This window comes from Ornithorhynchus anatinus, chromosome 3, assembly GCF_004115215.2.
Source record: "Ornithorhynchus anatinus isolate Pmale09 chromosome 3, mOrnAna1.pri.v4, whole genome shotgun sequence".
Taxonomy (NCBI): Eukaryota; Metazoa; Chordata; class Mammalia; order Monotremata; family Ornithorhynchidae; genus Ornithorhynchus; species Ornithorhynchus anatinus.
This window is the reverse complement of record NC_041730.1, coordinates 96,554,386-96,574,222: the sequence shown is the minus strand read 5'-3', so window position 1 is coordinate 96,574,222 and position 19,837 is coordinate 96,554,386. Positions and strand designations below refer to the sequence as shown.

Sequence of the window (19,837 nt, the reverse complement as noted above, 5' to 3'; positions counted from 1 at the left end):
GTACCACCTGCTTCCTTGTTCTGCAGCCAAGTCATTACCCTTTATTTCTTGTTCTCTTTTTCTCACATAAATCTAGTGTTAAATTTGTTGGTTTCTTAAGAACATTTTCCAAACAGAAATAATAATAAAATAATAATAGTATTAGCCAAGCATTTACTATGTACCAGGCATTAAGTGCTGGGCTAGATATAAGATAATCAGTTGGACACAGTCCCTGACCCATATGGGGCTCACATTCTTAATTCCCAGTTTACAGATGAGGGAACTGAGGCACAGAAAAGTGAAGTGACTTGCCGAAGGTCACACAGCAGACAAGTGGTGGAACCGATATTGGAACCCAGGTCCTTCTGACTCCCAGGCCCATGGGAGTCCACTAGGTCACACTGTTTCAGTTGGCTACATTCTGGTCCAGGCAGCTGTTATATCCCAGTGTCTTGAGAGTGCCCAGGAGAGAGGCAGAACAGGCACAAAACACTAATATTCCAAGGGAGTTTTTCCTTCTATTTAAAGAAAAAATGAATGGTCTGCCTTTTTCCAAAGGGGCAACCAAACTCTACTCCCCAGACAGGATGGGGAAGGAAAAAAAGCAGGGAAGAGCGCTGTTGTGGGATCTGGGGAAGCCTAGATGGGTGATACCCTCAGAGACTTCTCATTCTGGCTCCCATAGATGACATCACTCTGGACTGTTGACTAACAGGCTTTTTGGATCGTGCCTAATAAAGGGGTTCTGTGGGTGTGGGGTCAGGCCCCGGCATCTGGGGGAAGGACTGCCACATTGCACTACCATCTCACCCCGGGAAGGATTAACCCCCAGCTGAAATCCTAGAGCCTATGGCTGGCTGGCCCAGTAGGCCCCCAGCCCTTTTCCCTCCATCTCTGGTGAGAGAAGTGCTGGTTGCTCTGAGATCAGAGAGTGTTTTTTTTCCAAAACCCCACTAGATAGTCCTACCCTGGATGGTGGCATCTTCAGCAGTCATGGATCAAGTAGCTGAAAATACCTTTGTCTTTTTTTTTTTTTTTAAGACTCATTTTAGAGAGTGAAATTCAAGTTAGGCTCCCCTGAATACATTCAGTATGGTGGTGACCATTCATTTAAAAATAAATAAATAAATAAAAGGGAAAACTCCTTTGGAATAGTAGTGTTTTGTGCCTGTTCTGTCAGTCGCTTTCAGTTTAAAAAGTAATTGTTTAATGTAGTATATATGCCAGAGTCTCCTGACCTTTTTACAGAGCCTGCCTTTATTTTCTGACACGACAGGCAGGCTGCCTTTTACATTATTACTAATGACAGGTGCTGCAGACTGGGAATTAATATAGTACTTTTACAACTTGGCAGATAAAACTATGAATATTTCATCTAGGCTTAATGCATCAAATTATGCTAGTCTCCGGTTCCTCTTTTTATGATTTTGCAAGAGCCCAGGCTATTTGAATGTTTGGAGTTCTTTTGAAAAGCTTTCTCATCCTGGCTGAAAATATAGGGTGTTTTTTTGGTTTCTGAACTGAGACTTTGGAGCACTTTTAATAATGCCATTGTTTCATATTTTCACATAATATAATTGAATACAGAAATTAGGAAAGGAAAGGGATTCTTTCCTGAATACTGTGCTCCATAATGGCAAAAATTGAAATCTTCAATTTGGTGATAGAGCACTAAATTCTGTTATTGTCTCTTGTGAAGACAATTGTTTCATATTTTCACATAATATAATTGAATACAGAAATTAGGAAAGGAAAGGGATTCTTTCCTGAATACTGTGCTCCATAGTGGCAAAAATTGAAATCTTGAATTTGGTGATAGAGCACTAAATTCTGTTATTGTCTCTTGTGAAGGTGGTTCTGATTTCTGGCACTATCCTCGGGAGACTTCCTAGTTATCTAAATGAAATGTAGGCTCTTTCTCCATTTTAATGGGGAAATACAGTTCGAACAGCATAGATGATAAAGATGCTTCTGTCATTTTCCTATCTAATTTCCTCATTTTCACACTTTTGAAATAAAGCTCCTACTAAAAATGAACATTCCCTGGGCATAAAAGAACAGTTATAGTTTTTGGTGTCTGTGTTTTCTATTTATTAACCAAATATATATTTTTTCTTTTTTGCTTCACAGCAAGCTAGGGCAGAGCAGGAAGAGGAGTTCATCAGTAATACCTTGTTTAAGAAGATCCAGGCTTTGCAAAAGGAGAAAGAAACGCTTGCTGTAAATTATGAGAAGGAAGAAGAATTCCTCACTAATGAGCTTTCTAGAAAATTGATGCAGGTAAGTTGTATTTTTATGTCTTCTTCCTTTCCGCATGCACCCCCCCCAACCTCATTTCTAACTTTCATACAGCAGATCTCCTGAAGTTTTTGCAGGTAAGTGCACATAACATCCTGAAAGAAGAAAGTTCACATGGAGCTTAGTGGGTAGAGCATGGGCTGGGGAGCCAAAAGGGTCTAATCCTGCCTCTGCCACTTGTCCGCTGTATGACCTTGGGCAAGTCACATAACTTTTCTTTGCTTCAGTTACCTCATCTGTAAAATGGGGATTACAACTGTGAGATCTCTGTGGGTTGTGGACTATGTCCAACCTGATAAACTGATTAGCTTGTACCTATCCCAGCACTTAGTATGGTACCTGGCACATAGTAAGTGATTAACAAATCCATTTAAAAAAAATCCATAAATAGTTGGCCCTAAAACTTGTTTCATTATCAGGGGTTGCTGATCATTCTTCATCCTTGCGAACACACCTAATGAGAATAAGCAACTCTTCTACCAATCATTTCCTCTCAAAAATTCAGCTAGATGTGAGACAGGAATTTCCAAAGCTTCATCAAAAAGAGTCCTCCTGAATAGCAGGTCACACAGTAAAGTCCATGAATTATAAAGCAGCAATGAGCTATAAATACCTTTATATGTATTCCTATGGCATACCTCTTTTCATTTAATGCTGTAACATGTGTAAGTATATTCCTCCTACTTAAGCCCAGTCACATTAATACTAGCAGATTTAGTGGTTTTTTAAAAAAGTTTTGTAGGCTTCTTATGGCCTACGTGCTGCATTCTAGTACTAAGAATAGAAACCACACTTAATTTAGTACTAGTTATTGCTTTGGAGATTCTGCTGATAATGGGGATGGACTCTAAATGTTTTGGATTTTTGTTCTTTTCATTTTTTTTTAAAGCAAGCACATGCATAAATACATTCCAAGTCTTTTATGATAGCAAGTAGTAAAATATGAGTAGTAGAGAAAATATCCCTTTATTAAAGCATAAGAAGAACTCTCCTTAATGTTCATTCAGTCGTATTTATTGAGCACTTACTGTGTGCAGAGCGCTGTACTAAGCACTTGGAAAGTACATTACAGCAATGAAGAGAGACAGTCCTTGCCCACAACAGGCTTATTGTCTAGAGGGGGAAGACAGACATCAAAACAAGTAAGCAGGCATTATTATAAATAAATAGAATTATAGATATATACATATGCAAATAAGTGCTGTGAGGCGGGTGGGAGAGCAAAGGGAACAAGTCGAGATGATGCAGAAGGGAGGGGGAGCTGAGGAAAAGGGGCTTAGTCTGGGAAACCTCTTGGAGGAGGTGCATTTTCAGTAGGGCCGTGAAGTGGGGAAGAGTGATTGTTTGGCAGATTTGAGGAGGGAGGACATTCCAGGATGTGGGCCAGAGGTAGATGATGAGGCAGATGAGATCGAGGCACGGTGAGAAGGTTAGCACCAGAGGAGCAGTATGTGCGGGCTGGGATGTAGAAGGAGAGAAGGGAGGTGAGGTAAGAAGGGGCAAGGTGATGGAGAGTTTTGAAGCCAGTAGCAAGGAGTTTTTGTTTGATAATAATTGTGGTATTTGTTAACCGCTTACTAAATGCCAGGCATTGTACTAAGCACTAAAGGGGATACAAGCAAATCGGGTTGGACACAGTCCCTGACCCACTTGGGACTCATGGTCTCAGTCCCCATTTTACAGATGAGGTAACAGAGAAGGGAAGTGTCTCACTCAGGGTCATACAGCAGACAAGTGGCAAAGCCTGGATAACCCGTGTCCCCTGACTACCAGGCCCATGCCCTATTCACTACGTCGCAAATGTTTTGTTTTGACTACACAAAAAACCAGATTTCTCTCTGTTGCATAATTGTACATTCCAAGCACTTAGTACAGTGCTCTGCACATAGTAAGTGCTCAATAAATGCTATTGAATGAATGAATATGAATGAATGTTTAATAGAACTGATGTTGATTGAGATTTATTATTTCACACTAAGAGTGTAAGTGATTACAGCCACACCTAAAAGAAGCCAGCAGGGGCCTCTGCCAAAGGACTAAATCTAAATAATTTATTTTCCTTTGTTTTTCTACATGTTCAGGAAAGACTTACTCTAAATAATTAATTTTCCTCTGTTTTTTTCATAAATATACGGGTCCAACAGTTCAGGAAAAGTGGTGTTTTTCAAGTGATTAATTTAAGACTGTATTTTAGCATACCTAATTTGGGTACATATTTCTTATTCATCTGTTCTTTAGATTTGTATCTTTTGTTACTGAAAGTAGATTCTTTCCTTGTGATTGTGGTTGAAAAGGCCTACAACCCATTGTGGATGAAAGATTGTATGATGAAAACTGTAAAGTATTCAGTTAAAAGCTTTTGAAGCCTTCTATATTGCCCTCTCACGATTTAAACTATGTGAATAATAGAAAATCTCTCTTACCCATACTATTACCAGTATTTGTAGAATCTATATAGTACATACATTCTGGGAAGTCAATTTTTTCAGTGGTACTTATTAAACACTTACTATGTGCCAGACACTTTACTAAGTGTTGGGAAAGATTCAAGTTAATCAGTTTGGACACAATTGCTGTCCCATATGGGGCTCACCATTTAAATCTCCAGTTTAGAGATGTTAACTGAGGCACAGATAAGTAAACTGATGTGCCCAAGGTCACACAGTGGGCAAGTGGCAGAGTGGGATTAGAACCCACATTCTCTGCTCCCAGGCCAAAGCCGTTTCCACTAGACCACATGGCTTCCCTTCATCTAGAATATGCCATATTAAAGTTTTGTTTTCTTGCTTCTACATTAGTGTTGCATGTGTTAAGACACACAGACAGGGAAAAAAGGAAAGGTGCCTTTGTGATGCTGCTAACCTCAGCGAGCTACTGACTAATTTCTCCTTAAATTCTGCCCTTGTAGAGATGTATTTATGTTCCATTTGCTTGATCCATGGCTAAATACAGTGAATTAATGTGCTATTTTTACATTCTACTCATTGTGTATAAATATCAAAATACTTTTCAAATTCAGCAGAGCCAAAGGATTTGAAATACTTTATGGAGCATATGATGACCAAGTTCGTAAAGCATTTTCCCTTAACAATAATAATAATAATAATGTTGGTATTTGTTAAGCGCTTACTATGTGCAGAGCACTATTCTAAGCGCTGGGGTAATAATAATGTTGGTATTTGTTAAGCGCTTACTATGTGCCGAGCACTGTTCTAAGCGCTGGGTTAGACACAGGGGAATCAGGTTGTCCCACGTGGGGCTCACAGTCTTAATCCCCATTTTACAGATGAGGTAACTGAGGCACAGAGAGGTTAAGTGACTTGCCCAAAGTCACAAAGCTGACAAGTGGCCGAGCCAGGATTAGAACCCATGACCTCTGACTCCAAAGCCCAGACTCTTTCCACTGAGCCATGCTGCTTCTCTTAGACACAGCGGAATCAGGTTGTCCCACGTGGGGCTCACAGTCTTAATCCCCATTTTACAGATGAGGTAACTGAGGCACAGAGAAGTTAAGTGACCAGAGAGTAAAGGGCTGGAAAAATGCAAAATGCAGGGAACATATCTATATTTTGTGTAAAAAATATGAATTCATTTTCCAGCAGGAGGAGAAGAGAGAGAAGTAAGTAGTAGCAATAGCACTTAGTCTTTAGCCTTTAGTAGGGAGGAGGCTAATTGCTTGTGATGATATTATCTGTAAAGATAACACAAAAAGTTATTTGCACCCTAAAGTGTTTATCAATAGCAGTTCTATGGCCTATTTCTACAGAAAGGAATGGAATCTAGGTGCCCCTGCCACAAGTCTTCCAAGAGGCCTTCCCCAACTAAGCCTTCATTTCCTCTTCTCCCCATTTCCTTTGTCATCGTGTGTGGCTTAGTGGAAAGAGCAAAGGCCTGGGAGTCAGAGGACGTGGGTTCTAATTCCAGCTCCACCACTTGTCTGCTGTGTGACCTTGGGCAAGCCACTTCTCTGTGCCTCAGTTACCTCATTTGTAAAATGGGGATTAAGATTGGGAGCCCCACGTGGGACAACTGCATTACCTTGTATCTACCCCAGAGCTTAGAACAGTGCTTGGCACATAGTAAGTGCTTAACAAATACCATAATTATTATTATTACCCTTTGTTCACTCTACCCTCCTCTCCACAGCACTTATGTGAATATCCATAATTCATTTATGTATATTAATGCCTGTCTCCCCCTTTAGACTTCATGGTCTTTGTGGGCAGGGAATCTTCTACCAACTCTCTTGTATTTTACTCTCCCAAGTGCTTAGTACACACAGTAAGGGCTCAGAAAATGCAATCATTAACAATATAATAGATTTTTTATTTTATATAAATTGCATGTATTGCAAGGCACCTCCCCGCCCCCAATGCAGAAGGGAAGTCACAAGGACAGGTACACCATTAACACTTTTTATGTTTGTCTCCCCCATGAGAGTGTAAACACCTCATGGGCAGAGAATGTGTCATTTCATTCTTCTAAACAAGTGACTGCTCAATAAGTGCTATTGCTGCTACTTACTTCTCTCCCTTCTCCTCCTGCTGGAAAATGAATTCATATTTTTTACACAAAATATAGATATGTTCCCTGCGTTATGCATTTTTCCAGCCCTTTACTCTCTGGTCAGCATCCTTTCTCTTCCTACATAGCACTGCCTCCTCTGATCCCTGGAAGCAATGGAGGACCATATGACACACCTACATAGAAAAGTTAAATCAATCAATCAGTTGTAGTTATTGAGTGCTTACTATATGCATAGCACTGTACTAAGCTCTTGGAGTACAGTACAACAGAATTAGCTGTCACATTCCCTACCATAATGAACTTTCAGTCTAGAGAGGGAGACAGATGTTAATATGAATAAATTAAAGCACCATTATAATCATTTTCCAGCTTGATCTGCCTCATCTAAATTTGTACCAGTGAAATTTTCCATTGGCCTGTGGAGCATGTCATACCTGTCATGTCCAGGACTGATAAGATATCAGACATTGCAGGTTTTTACTAGTATTTTCCATCCTGCTTTATGTGAATTGAAATTACATCTGTTCCTATATGAACTGTTTGGAAAGCTATTTGTTGCTGATTCTACTCGCTAGTTCAAAACCATTAAATTGCACAATGTGGGTATTTTTTAACCAAGAAAAGTGATACTTTCATTTTTCTAAGTCTCAAACTTTCATGAGTTTATTTTCTGTCTTTTTTAGTAGCAGGCAGAATAGTTTCAAATTTTACTTTTGTCCAATTTTGGTCTTTGAGAAGTTTGTATGTTGTAAGTGCTTAATATGCCTTTTGGGAAAAAAAAGGTAAAATCATAATCTGAAGAAAAAGTACTTAGAAGGTGTTTTACTTTTCGCATTGACTAGGTATAATCTTTGCTTTCTGTGTAGCCTGTCAGTTTAAATGCATCCACAGCATGTAGCAGCTGAGGAAAGATAGGTGAGGGAAAGCAGGAGAGAAGGAAGTTGTGGGCAAAACCACTTTTAAAACCACTACTGCCAAATGCTTCCAGAGTGTAGAAGCTGAAGTAAGATAGGTGAGAGAAGGAAGGAAAGAAGGAAGTTGTGGGCAAAACCACTTTTAAAACCACCACTGCTGAATGATTCATAGGCCAGCCATGGCCACAGTTCTCGAGGAAAAGGAAAATGTTGGAGATCCACATGCCTACAGAATAATAAGTGGGGACCAAGCCTTTAGAAGAGTGGAAAAATCCATCCATCTCCCAAAGCACTTCCATTTTCCTCTTCAGCGCCCTTACTGATTGAGGCAGTTTTCTCAAACTGTGTTTTTCCCCCACCTCAGCTAGTGTCTATATGGATTAATCAGTGGTATTTGAGTGCTTAGTGTATACAAGGTACTGTACTGATCACATAAGCCTACAAGCAACAATATAACAAACACATTTCTTGCCCACAACAAGCTTACAGTCTAGAGGGTTGAGTCTCATTTCCTCTAGCCCTCCTCTTCATGCCCCTTCACTGGAAGGAACGGAGTGTCTTGGCAGTGCTTTTATTTCTTCTCTCTTCTGGAATGTGTATCTGGTTTGAACTCTCTAACAGTCAGGATTGCAGTAGGAATCCTGGGAATGTGAGTGAATTCAGCCATAGCATGAGAGGGCAGTGACTGAACCACTCCTAGGGCCAAGTCACCTCTGCTTAACACTGGCAGGAGTGTCACAGTTTGAGATTAGGTGTGGGGAAGCTGTATTTAATTAAACAGAACAAACTGCAAGTAAAAGTGATGGTCAAACTGACTCAGCTGAAAGCCCTTCTTAAAGCTATGGGCAGGGAGGAGGCTTTGAAATGAATCCACTAAACCGACTAGACCTTTTGCCCTCTTGGTTTGAAATATTTTCAAGCCTGTCAATCCTCCAGCCACATAAAATTGCTGCCACATCACAGAGTCAGCCAAGCAACCAGCTAACCCCAAAAGTTCATAGTGACATGTTTTTGTCTGCCTAAACTAACTCCCAGTGTTGCCAAGCCTTTGTTCCTTTTTGTCGCACAAGGGAGCTTACACGTTGCATTCATGGGGGATTCTGGAAAGCGCTCCCAGGATGGTTCTAATACACTGTAAATGCTAAAGCCACCAACTAACAGACCACTAGTCAGAAATCTGAATTTTTGCCATACACGTGAAGAGAGAATACTGCCCTCCAAACACTGTACATTACTAAAACACAGTATGGTGCATTATGTTAATTTGATATTTTAATTGCCTACAAAACTGTGGACCTTGACAGGCATTTTGGGTAATTTTAATAGAGTACTGAATTTTTTAAAGCTGATTTTGCTGCCATTTTTTGGAAGATTGTTTCTTGCTAGTAAGAAACATTTGTTTTTTAAATCTGTCTTGTGCCAATTGAAACATTCTTTACACTTTGTGAAATTGAGAATAGTTGGGGATTTCAAAATCAGATTAGTTAAGAGTTCACAGAACTCAAAACATTTTGGAGTATGGGTACTTTTCTGCTTTTATTGCTAGATCTGACATTATAATTTTCCAGCTGCACAAGATGATCCCCACCTTTTAAATTTAGCCATGGTGTTTAAGCTGTATTTTGGAAGTTAATTTCATCTATAAATAAATCAAATCCGACAGTCCACTCAAGAATCATCAGTTTTTGAAATTAGGTTTGGGTTCAGAATTTCCGTGCATATCAGGATTTTTCACAAGCTTTTTGCAATGAAACAGTAATTTCTGAGTTATGTCAATAGGAATTAAATTAGAGAGGAAACCGCTGGGAGTTGATGACAAAGCCAGAATTACCACTTGTCTCTGATTCCAGCATTTGGGCCAGCCTGCTTCCGGACCTCCAGCTCAACAGCAGCATAAACACATACCCATCTTCAAACCTCAGAAAATGAAAAATGTCAGCAGTGTTAGTGTTGGCTTTCTGAGTCTTTCATTCATTCATTCATCCAGTTGCATTTATTTAGCACTTACTGTGTGCAAACCACTGTACTAAACGCTTGGAAGAGTATAATGTAACCTACAGTTTACAATATAATAATACGTAATACCATAGTACAATAGTAGAATACAACAATAAACAGATATATTCCCTATCCACAACGAGCTTACAGTTTAGACTATTGCCCTTGATACAATTGAGTATTTTGTTTATTGGTATACCTTGAAATGTAAAGTGCATACTATTTTTATTTGCATTAATTTTGCTGTAGTAGTTTATTTCCCAAGAAGAGAAAATTACCAAAAGAAGCTAGATTTTGCTTTGGTTTTGCTTTATTTGCTTTATTTTAAATGTGCCTTTAGACTGTCTCAAGTTTTATGTTTATATTGTCTGTCTTTCAGGATTCTTTTCTGCTGAATTGCATGTTCGTGTGGTTTCTTTAGTTTTAAGACAGTGTTTCAAGACCGTGCATTTGGTGTTCCCTGTTATCCTGTCAGAAATGCTTAACAGCTCTTAAAAATGTCAAGGCCAACCAAGAAGGTGCTGAGAAAAACTGCAGCAGGATTGTTTATACCAATTGTACCCTTTGGGAATGATAAAAGCCTGTTTAATTAGTCTGAAATCAGCAACTGGTCTTTCACTGCCAGTGTCTTTACCAGTCATATGCACATGTACCACTGACTTCATTTCAGTTGCAGTTGTAACAGTTCAACAGGCAAAGTCTCCTCCCATTTTAGGGATATAGCCCTTGAGAGGAAAAAGCAACTCACTACTCAATTTTAGCGCAGTCTAAAGGAGTAAAGGTGTTAGGCATATGCAATTAAATATTAATATCCTGGAATTAAGTGAGCATTAGTAGATAAAATAGGTAAAATACGTTAAATGCTTCATAGAGATGAAGCTGTTTATTTTTCAATTCCATTGCAATTAGTTTGCCTCAGGATTTAAAATTAAGGACTAAATGGGAATAAATTCATCCTAAAATAAATTAGCCCTAAAATTGGCCCCTTATGGTTGGTATAAAAAGGGAAAGCCTGATATCTTGTAAACAAAAAGGATCCATCTTGACTGCTAAAACATTAACATAAAAACTCATATCAGTTATTTTTCCTAGCAAGTGAAAATATAAGCCTTTTTATGTGAACTTTCCCTCATTGCTTGGCTTTGCAAGAATATGTGCTTTCATTCTTTTGTTTCATGTTTTCATTTCTAAAGCATTCCTCTAGATACTTTCTACAGTTTTATAAGCATAGCTAAAAATAGAACTGTCACCATAAGCACCTTGGCATCCATCTGCTTCCTTCTGGGTGACTGGGTAACCACGCAGTGACCATGGTTAGTTCTAAGGGAAAACCAGCAAACATTTGAATGATCAAAATTAGGAAGTACGTAGCAAAGTTGTTTGATTTACCGTTTCAGATTTGACAAATAGCTCGTCAGCGTGAAAATGTTTTGTTTGCTGGTAGGTGTTTTGAAATCAATGTAACATCAGATTTTATCAATAACCACTTTTATTTTTAGTATAAATTCTAATTGGGGTGAATTTTAGAGTCTGGGGTCAGTTCTTGGCCCTCTTCTGTTCTCCATTTACACTCACTCCCTCGGTGAACTCATTCGCTCTCACGGCTTTGACTACCATCTCTACGCAGATGACACACAGATCTACATCTCCGCCCCTGTCCTCTCCCCCTCCCTTCAGGCTCGCATCTCCTCCTGCCTCCGGGACGTCTCCACCTGGATGTCGGCCCGCCACCTAAAACTCAACATGAGCAAGACTGAGCTCCTCATGTTCCCTCCCAAGCCCGGTCCTCTCCCAGACTTACCTATCGCCGTGAATGGCACGACCATCCTTCCCGTCTCTCGGGCCCGCAATCTTGGTGTCATCCTTGACTCGTCTGTCTCGTTCACCCCACACATCCTATCCATTACCGAGACCTGCCGGTTTCACCTCTACAATATCGCCAAGATCCGCCCTTTCCTCTCCACCCAAACGGCTACCTTACTGCTACGGGCTCTTGTTATATCCCGGCTAGACTACTGTGTCGGCCTTCTCTCCGATCTGCCTTCCTCTTCTCTCGCCCCGCTCCAGTCTATTCTTCACTCTGCTGCCCGGCTCATCTTCCCACAGAAACGATCTGGGCATGTCACTCCCCTTCTTAAACACCTCCAGTGGTTGCCTATCGACCTCCGCTCCAACAAAAACTCCTCACTCTAGGCTTCGAGGCTCTACATCACCTTGCCCCTTCCTACCTCTCCACCCTTCTCTCTTTCTACCGCCCACCCCGCACGCTCCACTCCTCTGCCGCCCACCTCCCCACCGTCCCTCAATCTCGCCTATCCCGCCGTCAACCCCTGGGCCACGTCCTCCCACGGTCCTGGAACACCATCCCTCCTCACCTCCGCCAAACTCATTCTCTTCCCCTCTTCAGAACCCTACTTAAAACTCACCTCCCCTTCTGAGGACTGAGGACTGAGCTCCCCTTCTCCCTCTACTCCCTCTACCGCCCCCCCTTCACCTCTCCGCAGCTTAACCCACTTTTGCCCCCATTTCCCTCTGCTCCTCCCCCTCTACCTTCCCATCCCCTCGGCACTGTACTCGTCTGCTTAACTGTATATATTTTCATTACCCTATTTATTTTGTTAATGAAATGTACATCGCCTTGATTCTATTTAGTTGCCATTATTTTTACAAGATGTTCTTCCCCTTGACTCTATTGCCATTGTTCTCGTCTGTCCGTCTCCCCCAATTAGACCGTAAGCCCATCAAACGGCAGGGACTGTCTCTATCTGTTGCCGACTTGTTCATTCCAAGCGCTTAGTACAGTGCTCTGCACATAGTAAGCGCTCAATAAATACTATTGAATGAATGAATGAATGAACGGTATTTATTGAGCGCTTACTGTGAGTAGTGCACTGTTTTAAGCCCTTGGAAGAGTTACAGAGTTGGTAGACATGTTCCTTAACCACAACGAGCTTACAATTTAGACGGGGAGAGTAGTATGTTAGTCTGATGAGAAAGGGGCACTAGGAAAACTTAGCCAGCACTGATATAAATAAATTATGGCTATATACTTAAGTGCTCTGGGTCTGGAGGATGGTTGAATAAATGTTACCAACCCAAATGCAAGGATGATGCAGAAGGGAATGAGAGAAGAGGAAATTAGGTCTTAGTTGGGGAAGGCCTCTTGGAGGAAATGTGTTTTTAATAAATCTCTGAAGGTGGGGAGGGTGATCCTTTGTCCGATATGAAGAGGGAAGGAGTTCCAGGCTGGAGGAAAAGGTTTCCAGGCTTCAAAGTAAAAGAGGAAGTTACAACATTTAGGATTTTACATGGTTACGGGGTACTTCTTCCTCTGAACTTTCCCCCTCCCCTCTTTTTAACAAGTTGATTTGATGGGATGTATACCTTTCTCTTTCCTTGCCTGAAAAACTAAGCATAGTCTTGGATCATCATCTTTTACATGTCTTCACCAAAAAATTGGGCCGAGTATTCTGGGCAGAATCAGGGAAAATAAATAGTTTAGTGCAAGTGTAATAAAATGTAACAAATCAGATCTGTGGAAGGCTTATCGATTGGAGTATTTGGAAACATATCCTACATCTGGCTACAAAGGAAAAATCTCAAAATGTTGAAACATGAACATTTTCCTTATTTTACTGTTAATTGTGCACGTTTTAATTCACGTGCAGTTTAGTCTTATTCATTTAATTACTTTAAATTGCCTCTTACAATAGCCATGGCATGGTACCCTATTTTGTCACAAGAAATAAAGTTGTATGAATATTTTTCTTATTTTGTTATAATAGTCTTTTTTGGGGCCTGATACATATTATGAATGCTTTAAGTCGACCATACTTTGCCAGATTCATTTTATGCTGTCTTTTTGGGAAATTAGTTTTTTAAATGTGCATATTACAATAAACAGTGTTAATGCGATGCATTTTCTTATCTCTGTTTAACAAAAGAAAGTGGATATATTATTTTATGAGGCTTTTTTTTCAAAATGGATTCTGAGTTTAAAACACAAGACTTTCTATGCAACCACCCATTTACCCCACAAATTTGGTGAAAATGTATGGCTTGGTCAGTTATTTAATCTGTATGCAGGGCACTGTACTAAGCATGTGGAAGAGTACCATGCAGTTGGTAGACACAGACCTTGTCCAGCAGGATCTAGTTGGAAGACAGTCAATAGAAGTCCTTGACTTTTGGGTGAATTTAACTTATTGTATTTTTTTAATTGCTAACACTGTAGTGGACTTTTTTTTTTTTTTTTTTTTTTTTTAGTTGCAGCATGAGAAAGCTGAACTGGAGCAGCATCTGGAGCAGGAACAGGAATTTCAAGTCAACAAACTGATGAAGAAAATTAAAAAACTGGAGAATGATACTATTTCAAAGCAGCTCACTTTGGAACAGGTAAACAACCATTTTTTGCCCTTTTGGTTTTTTTGTATTCCTTATTGAAATGCCTTTATAGTCACAGGGAAGTTTGTAAGTACTGTTGAAAACTCTTTGAATTCTTCCATTTTGAAAGTGCTTCAAAGATGTATTTTTGGAATAATTTTTTGTCATCCAAATTTAATCGCTGAGAAAATTGAAGAAATAGCTCTAAGCTTTCAAAGGGAATATTCATCCACCTGTATTTGAAACCATAGTTAACAAATGCCCTTCTAGGAATTGTGCTAACATTATTAATATTGTCACTGTGAAAAAATGTCATCTTTAGTCAGAGAAGAAAAAAATGGTTTGGATTCCCAAGGAAATTATGCAACAGCTGAAATTAAAACAATCTACTTTGAATATTTTTGTTTACCTGAGTAACTTTTTGAACATTTTTAATCTAATCGCATAATATCTTCTGTGATCTTACAGATCTAATTTATAATTGTCTCTTCAAAAGCTTAGTTCTGTGGGCTCAAAATTAGTTACTAAATGGGTCCAAGGTAGATTAAGTGTATTAACCTATATAGTCTTCTAAATCAATCAGTGGTATTTATTGAGTGTTTACTGTGTGTAGAACACCATATTGGCACTTAGGAGTGTGCAATGTACTGAGTAGACATGCTCCTCCTGCCTCCAAGACATCTCTACCTGGATGTCTGCCCGCCACCTAAAACTCAGCATGTCCAAAACTGAGCTCCTTATCTTCCCTCCCAAGCCTTGTCCTCATCCTGGCTTCCCTATCACTGTGGGTGGTAAGACCATCCTTCCTGTCTCTCAAACCCGCAACCTCGGTGTCATCTTTGACGCGGCTCTCTCGTTCACCCCACACATCCAATCCATCACCGAGACCTGCCGGTTTCACCTTTATAATATGGCCAAGATCTGCCCTTTCCTCTCTACCCAAGCAGCTATCTTACTGGAACAGGCTCTCATAATATCGCGGCTGGATTATTGTGTCAGCCTTCTCTCTGATCTCCCTTCCTCCCGTCTCTCCCCGCTCCAGTCTATTCTTCATTCTGCTGCCCGGCTCATCTTCCTGCAGAAACGCTCTGGGCATGTCACTCCCCTTCTTAAAAACCTCCAGTGGTTGCTTATCAACCTCCGCACGAAACAAAAACTTCTTACTCTAGGCTTCAAGGCTCTCCATCACCTTGCCTCCTCCTACCTCTCCTTCTCTCTTTCTACTGCCCACCCCGCACCCTCCGCTCCTCTGCCGCCCACCTCCTCACCGTCCCCCATTCTCACCTATCCCACCGTCGACCCCCAGGCCACGTCCTCCCGCTGTCCTGGAATGCCCTCCCTCCACACCTCTGCCAAACGAATTCTCTTCCCCTCTTCAAAGCCCTACTGAGAACTCACCTCCTCCAAGAGGCCTTCCCAGACTGAGCTTCCCCTTTTCCCTCTGCTCCCTCTACCCCCTCCACCTCTCCTCAGCTAAGCCCTTTTTTCCCCACCTTTTCCCACTGCTCCTCCCTCTCTCCCTTCCCCTCCCCTCAGCACTGTGCTTGTCCCCTCAATTGTATATATTTTTTTATTACCCTATTTATTCTGTTAGAGATGTACATCACCTTGATTCTGTGTATTGCTGTTGTTTTAATGAGATGTACATCCCCTTGATTCTATTTGTTGCTATTGTTTTTGTCCGTCCGTCTCCCCCAATTAGACTGTAAGCCTGTCAGTTGTCAGGGACTGTCTCTATCTGTTGCCGATACTGGTGCATATGGGTGGTAGAGAATGTAAAGCATTTTAATCTATAGTGCTGCCTAAAGATTCATGATCAATCAATCAGTGCTATTGATTGAGTCCTTACTGAATACAGAGCACTGTACTAAACACCAGGAAGAGTACAATAAAACTAATTTGGTAGACAGGTTCCTTGCTTATAGTCTAGAAGGAAAGGCAGAAATTTAAAGAAATAAATTACAGAGATGTACATAAGTACTTGGATCAGCCTAGTAGCAGTTTGGATGGAGAGGAAATGGCAGGTTTTAGCGATATTGTGAAGTAGAACCGACAGGATTTGGTGACAGATTGAATATGTGGGATGAAAGAGAGAGATGAGTCAAGGATAATGGTCTGCATGTCATTCCAATTTGCTTCTGAGTGAAATTTGACAAGTTGGTTTCAAACTTGGTTTAGGTTCTAGTTGCATGCCTGGTTACCCATCGTACTGCATTTCGTCTTAGTGAGCAAAAAGCCCCCAAGTCCTTCCTGCACATATGCCTGGGGCAAAATGCACTCAGCTCTGAAGAGTTTGCCTTGCACGCTGATCCTCAGATGATTCCCTAGAACCTATTAGGAATTCTAGGAATATTATAAGAGGATGAGTGAATGGCTTGAAATTAGGGGCCTTCATTAAATGAAGTGGAATAGTTTTAAGAATCTAAAGATCACATTTTATTTTTACTTTGGACTTAACGCAGGTTCAAAATTCAGAGGTGATTACAGAGAAAGAAACATTTAAAAAAATGTTTCCCGTGAAGCCCTCCTTAAAATAAACAGAAAACATTAAAGGCCAGAGAACAATAACTATAAAACTTGGTGATCTTTTCTTTTCAGTTTGAAAGTTTTGATAACCACTCCGTATTCACAAGGAGGTTGGCTGTCTGTCCGCATTCACACTTCTGATGTAGCTGCCCAAGTGTTTTAAAGTGTAAGCTTGTGGTTTTGTGATTTCAGAATTAGGTCACTTAACTCCTGGTTTAGGCAGCAGCAAACTGAACTAAACTGAACTAAAGCTTCAAAGCCCAGTTCATTAGTACTCCTTGAGGTCTTGCCAATTAAGATGAAAGTTGATGCCAAGTGTGTCAGAATATCAAGAAATGTCATTGCTACTTGAGAATCACTTTCTGTCTACTGCGGATGTCAGTATTTTATTAGTAAAAGTTCTTATTCTGTAGCTTATTTGCAGTATGGCTTAGTGAAAAGATCAAGGGGTTGGGAGTCAGGGGTTGTGAGTTCTAATTCTAGCTCTATCACTAATCAGCTGTGTGCATTTGGGCAAGTCACTTCACTTCTCTGTGCCTCAGTTAACTCAATCTATAAAATTTTTTCAAAAAACCATTAAAATTCAGGATTTCCTAGCATTCATCTTCTTGTTCTTCTAAGGGTTTTTTCAACAGTGCCATTGCCATCCAGACTTAAAGAGCCCATTCCTTGGGTGCTTTCCATTGGTATGGTTTTTGGGTATATTACTCTGCTCAACTGAGAGAAATTTGGAAACTGCAAAGGATTCGTGCAGAGAAGAGGGCATGACCCTGGCATGAGGAAGGAGTTTGGTCTCATACCACAGGAGGGAGAAATTCTATGATTTTACTTTTTAGCCATTGAGATCTAAATTCCCGAGACAAACCTGAAAAAAAATCTCTGCTTTCAAAGATGACAGACCTTCGCCACGGGACTGTAGAATGCCAGGCAGCAAAAGAAAAAAGTAACTTTATTGTTAAAAAGCACACACAAACTCCCATCAGTGGGACTTTGTAAGGAGAAGAGGGAAGGATTGAAAACACTAATTTTATTTGTAACCAACCCCGTCTGGGACATATTGAGGTCTGATCCTTTTTTGCTTCTTTTAAGTTTTACCACCACATTTATCTTCCAGTGCACAGGCTCAAATCTGCTAGCAGTTGCATCGTGTTTCTTGTCTTTAAAGTTATCCAAGTGGTAATTTTCATACATTGCTGTGTCAGTAGATCAAGTATGTTTTGTGGTTCTGTGGCGATTGTTGTATTAGAAATGAGAAAAAGACTTCAGATTCCTCAGCAGATTTTTTTAGACTGTGCAAGCACTGGTTGTAGTAAGTTACCTTTTTTCTCAGTAAGCACTTCCCTACTTTGTGCATTAGCTCCATTCCCTAGAAAGGAAAAAAAAAACCCTGAATTTTGCTGGAATGGATTTTTTCAAAGATCTGTAAATACAGAGAGAGAACTACTAGAGTAATTTGGGGAAAGGGAATGTTTTTAGGGTGAACTAACTCTGTTGACCACAAGGTGGGGGTGGCATCCACCTTTCCTCTGGGTTGGAACATGGAGATACAAAAACATTTTTGGAGACTTTAAGGGGGCGTTAATAATAATAATGTTGGTATTTGTTAAGCGCTTACTATGTGCAGAGCACTGTTCTAAGCGCTGGGGTAGACACAAGGGAATCAGGTTGTCCCACGTGGGGCTCACAGTCTTAATCCCCATTTTACAGATGAGGTAACTGAGGCACAGAGAAGTTAAGTGACTTGCCCAAAGTCACACAGCTGACAAGTGGCAGAGCCGGGATTCGAACCCATGATCTCTGACTCCAAAGCCCGTGCTCTTTCCACTGAGCCACACTTATTGCAGTCCATAGATGGGGTTTTGTTCTACAAATGGCATAGAAATGTGAAAGTCAGAGCACATATCAATCTCTTGTCCCCTCCTACCTCTCCTCCCTTATCTCTTTCCACTGCCCACCCCAGATGCTCCGCTTCTCTGGCACCCACCTCCTCACCGTCCCCCATTCTCGCCTATCCCGCCGTCGACCCCTGGGCCACGTCCTCCCGCAGTCCTGGAACCCCCTCCTTCCTCACCTCCGCTAAACTAATTCTCTTCCCCTCTTCAAAACCCTACTTAAAGCTCACCTCCTCCAAGAGGCCTTCCCAGACTGAGCTCCTCTTTTCCCTCTACTCCCTCTACCCCCCCGATGTCTTCGCCTCTCTGCAGCTAAACCCTCTTCTCCCCCCTTTCCCTCTGCTCCTCCCCCTCTCCCGTCCCATCCCCTCAGTACTGTACTCGTCCGCTTGACTGTATATATCTTCATTACGCTATTTATTTTGTTAATGAGATATACATCACCTTGATTGTATTTATTTGCTATTGTTTTAATGAGATGTTCTTCCCCTTGATTCTATTCATTGCTATTGTTCTTGTCTGTCCATCTCCCCCGATTAGACTGTGAGCCCGTCAAAGGGCAGGGACTGTCTCTATCTGTTACCGATTTGTACATTCCAAGCGCTTAATACAGTGCTCTGCACATAGTAAGCTCTCAATAAATACTATTAAATGAATAGTTTAAAGAAAAGTAAGTGGTTAAAAATTGGGATAGTAAATGCATTTAATGTACCAGGTTTCTAGCTATGTGATATGTGCATGACTATATTAATATAATCATAATAATAATTATGGTGTTTCTTAAGTACTTACTGAGTGCCAGGCACTGTACTTAGTAAGCGCTGGGGTGGATACAGCCAAATGGCTTGGACACAGTCCCCCATGCCCCATGGGGCTCACAGTCTCAATCCCCATCTTACAGATGAGGTAGACCCAGAGAACTGAAGTGACTTGCCCAAGGTCACACATTATCCAAATGGCAGAGCCAAGCTTAGAACCCATGACCTGACTCCCAGACCAATCCTTGATCCATTACACTATTCTGATTCTCATTTATATCTTTTATCTACCAAACTATAGCAGGTAACTTATTTTTTATCTATTTCCCCATTAGTGTGTCTGTTGCACCGACTGCATCATCATCATCCTAAAGTATAAGTGAATGTTATAATCAATCAGTCGATGGTATTGAGCACTTACTGGGTGCAGATCACTGCAATAAGTGCTTGGGAGAATGCAGTACAACAAAGGTGATAGGCATGTTCCGTGCCCACAAAGAGCACCCACTCTAGAGGGATAGGCAGACATGAAATAAATTACAGATCTGTACAGAAATGC

At 40.8% G+C, this 19,837-nt stretch overlaps 1 protein-coding gene across 1 annotated transcript in view; it reads left to right on the top strand.

Annotated features, from left to right (window-relative positions):
- The window catches only part of CCDC6 (coiled-coil domain containing 6), a 109,488-nt gene that overhangs the window by 48,931 nt on the left and 40,720 nt on the right, over positions 1 to 19,837 (top strand). Inside the window, exons 2-3 of the mRNA XM_029060039.2 lie at positions 2,113 to 2,262; positions 13,986 to 14,114. Coding sequence (XP_028915872.1) covers positions 2,113 to 2,262; positions 13,986 to 14,114 — 279 coding nt within the window. The remainder of the gene's footprint in view (positions 1 to 2,112; positions 2,263 to 13,985; positions 14,115 to 19,837) is intronic.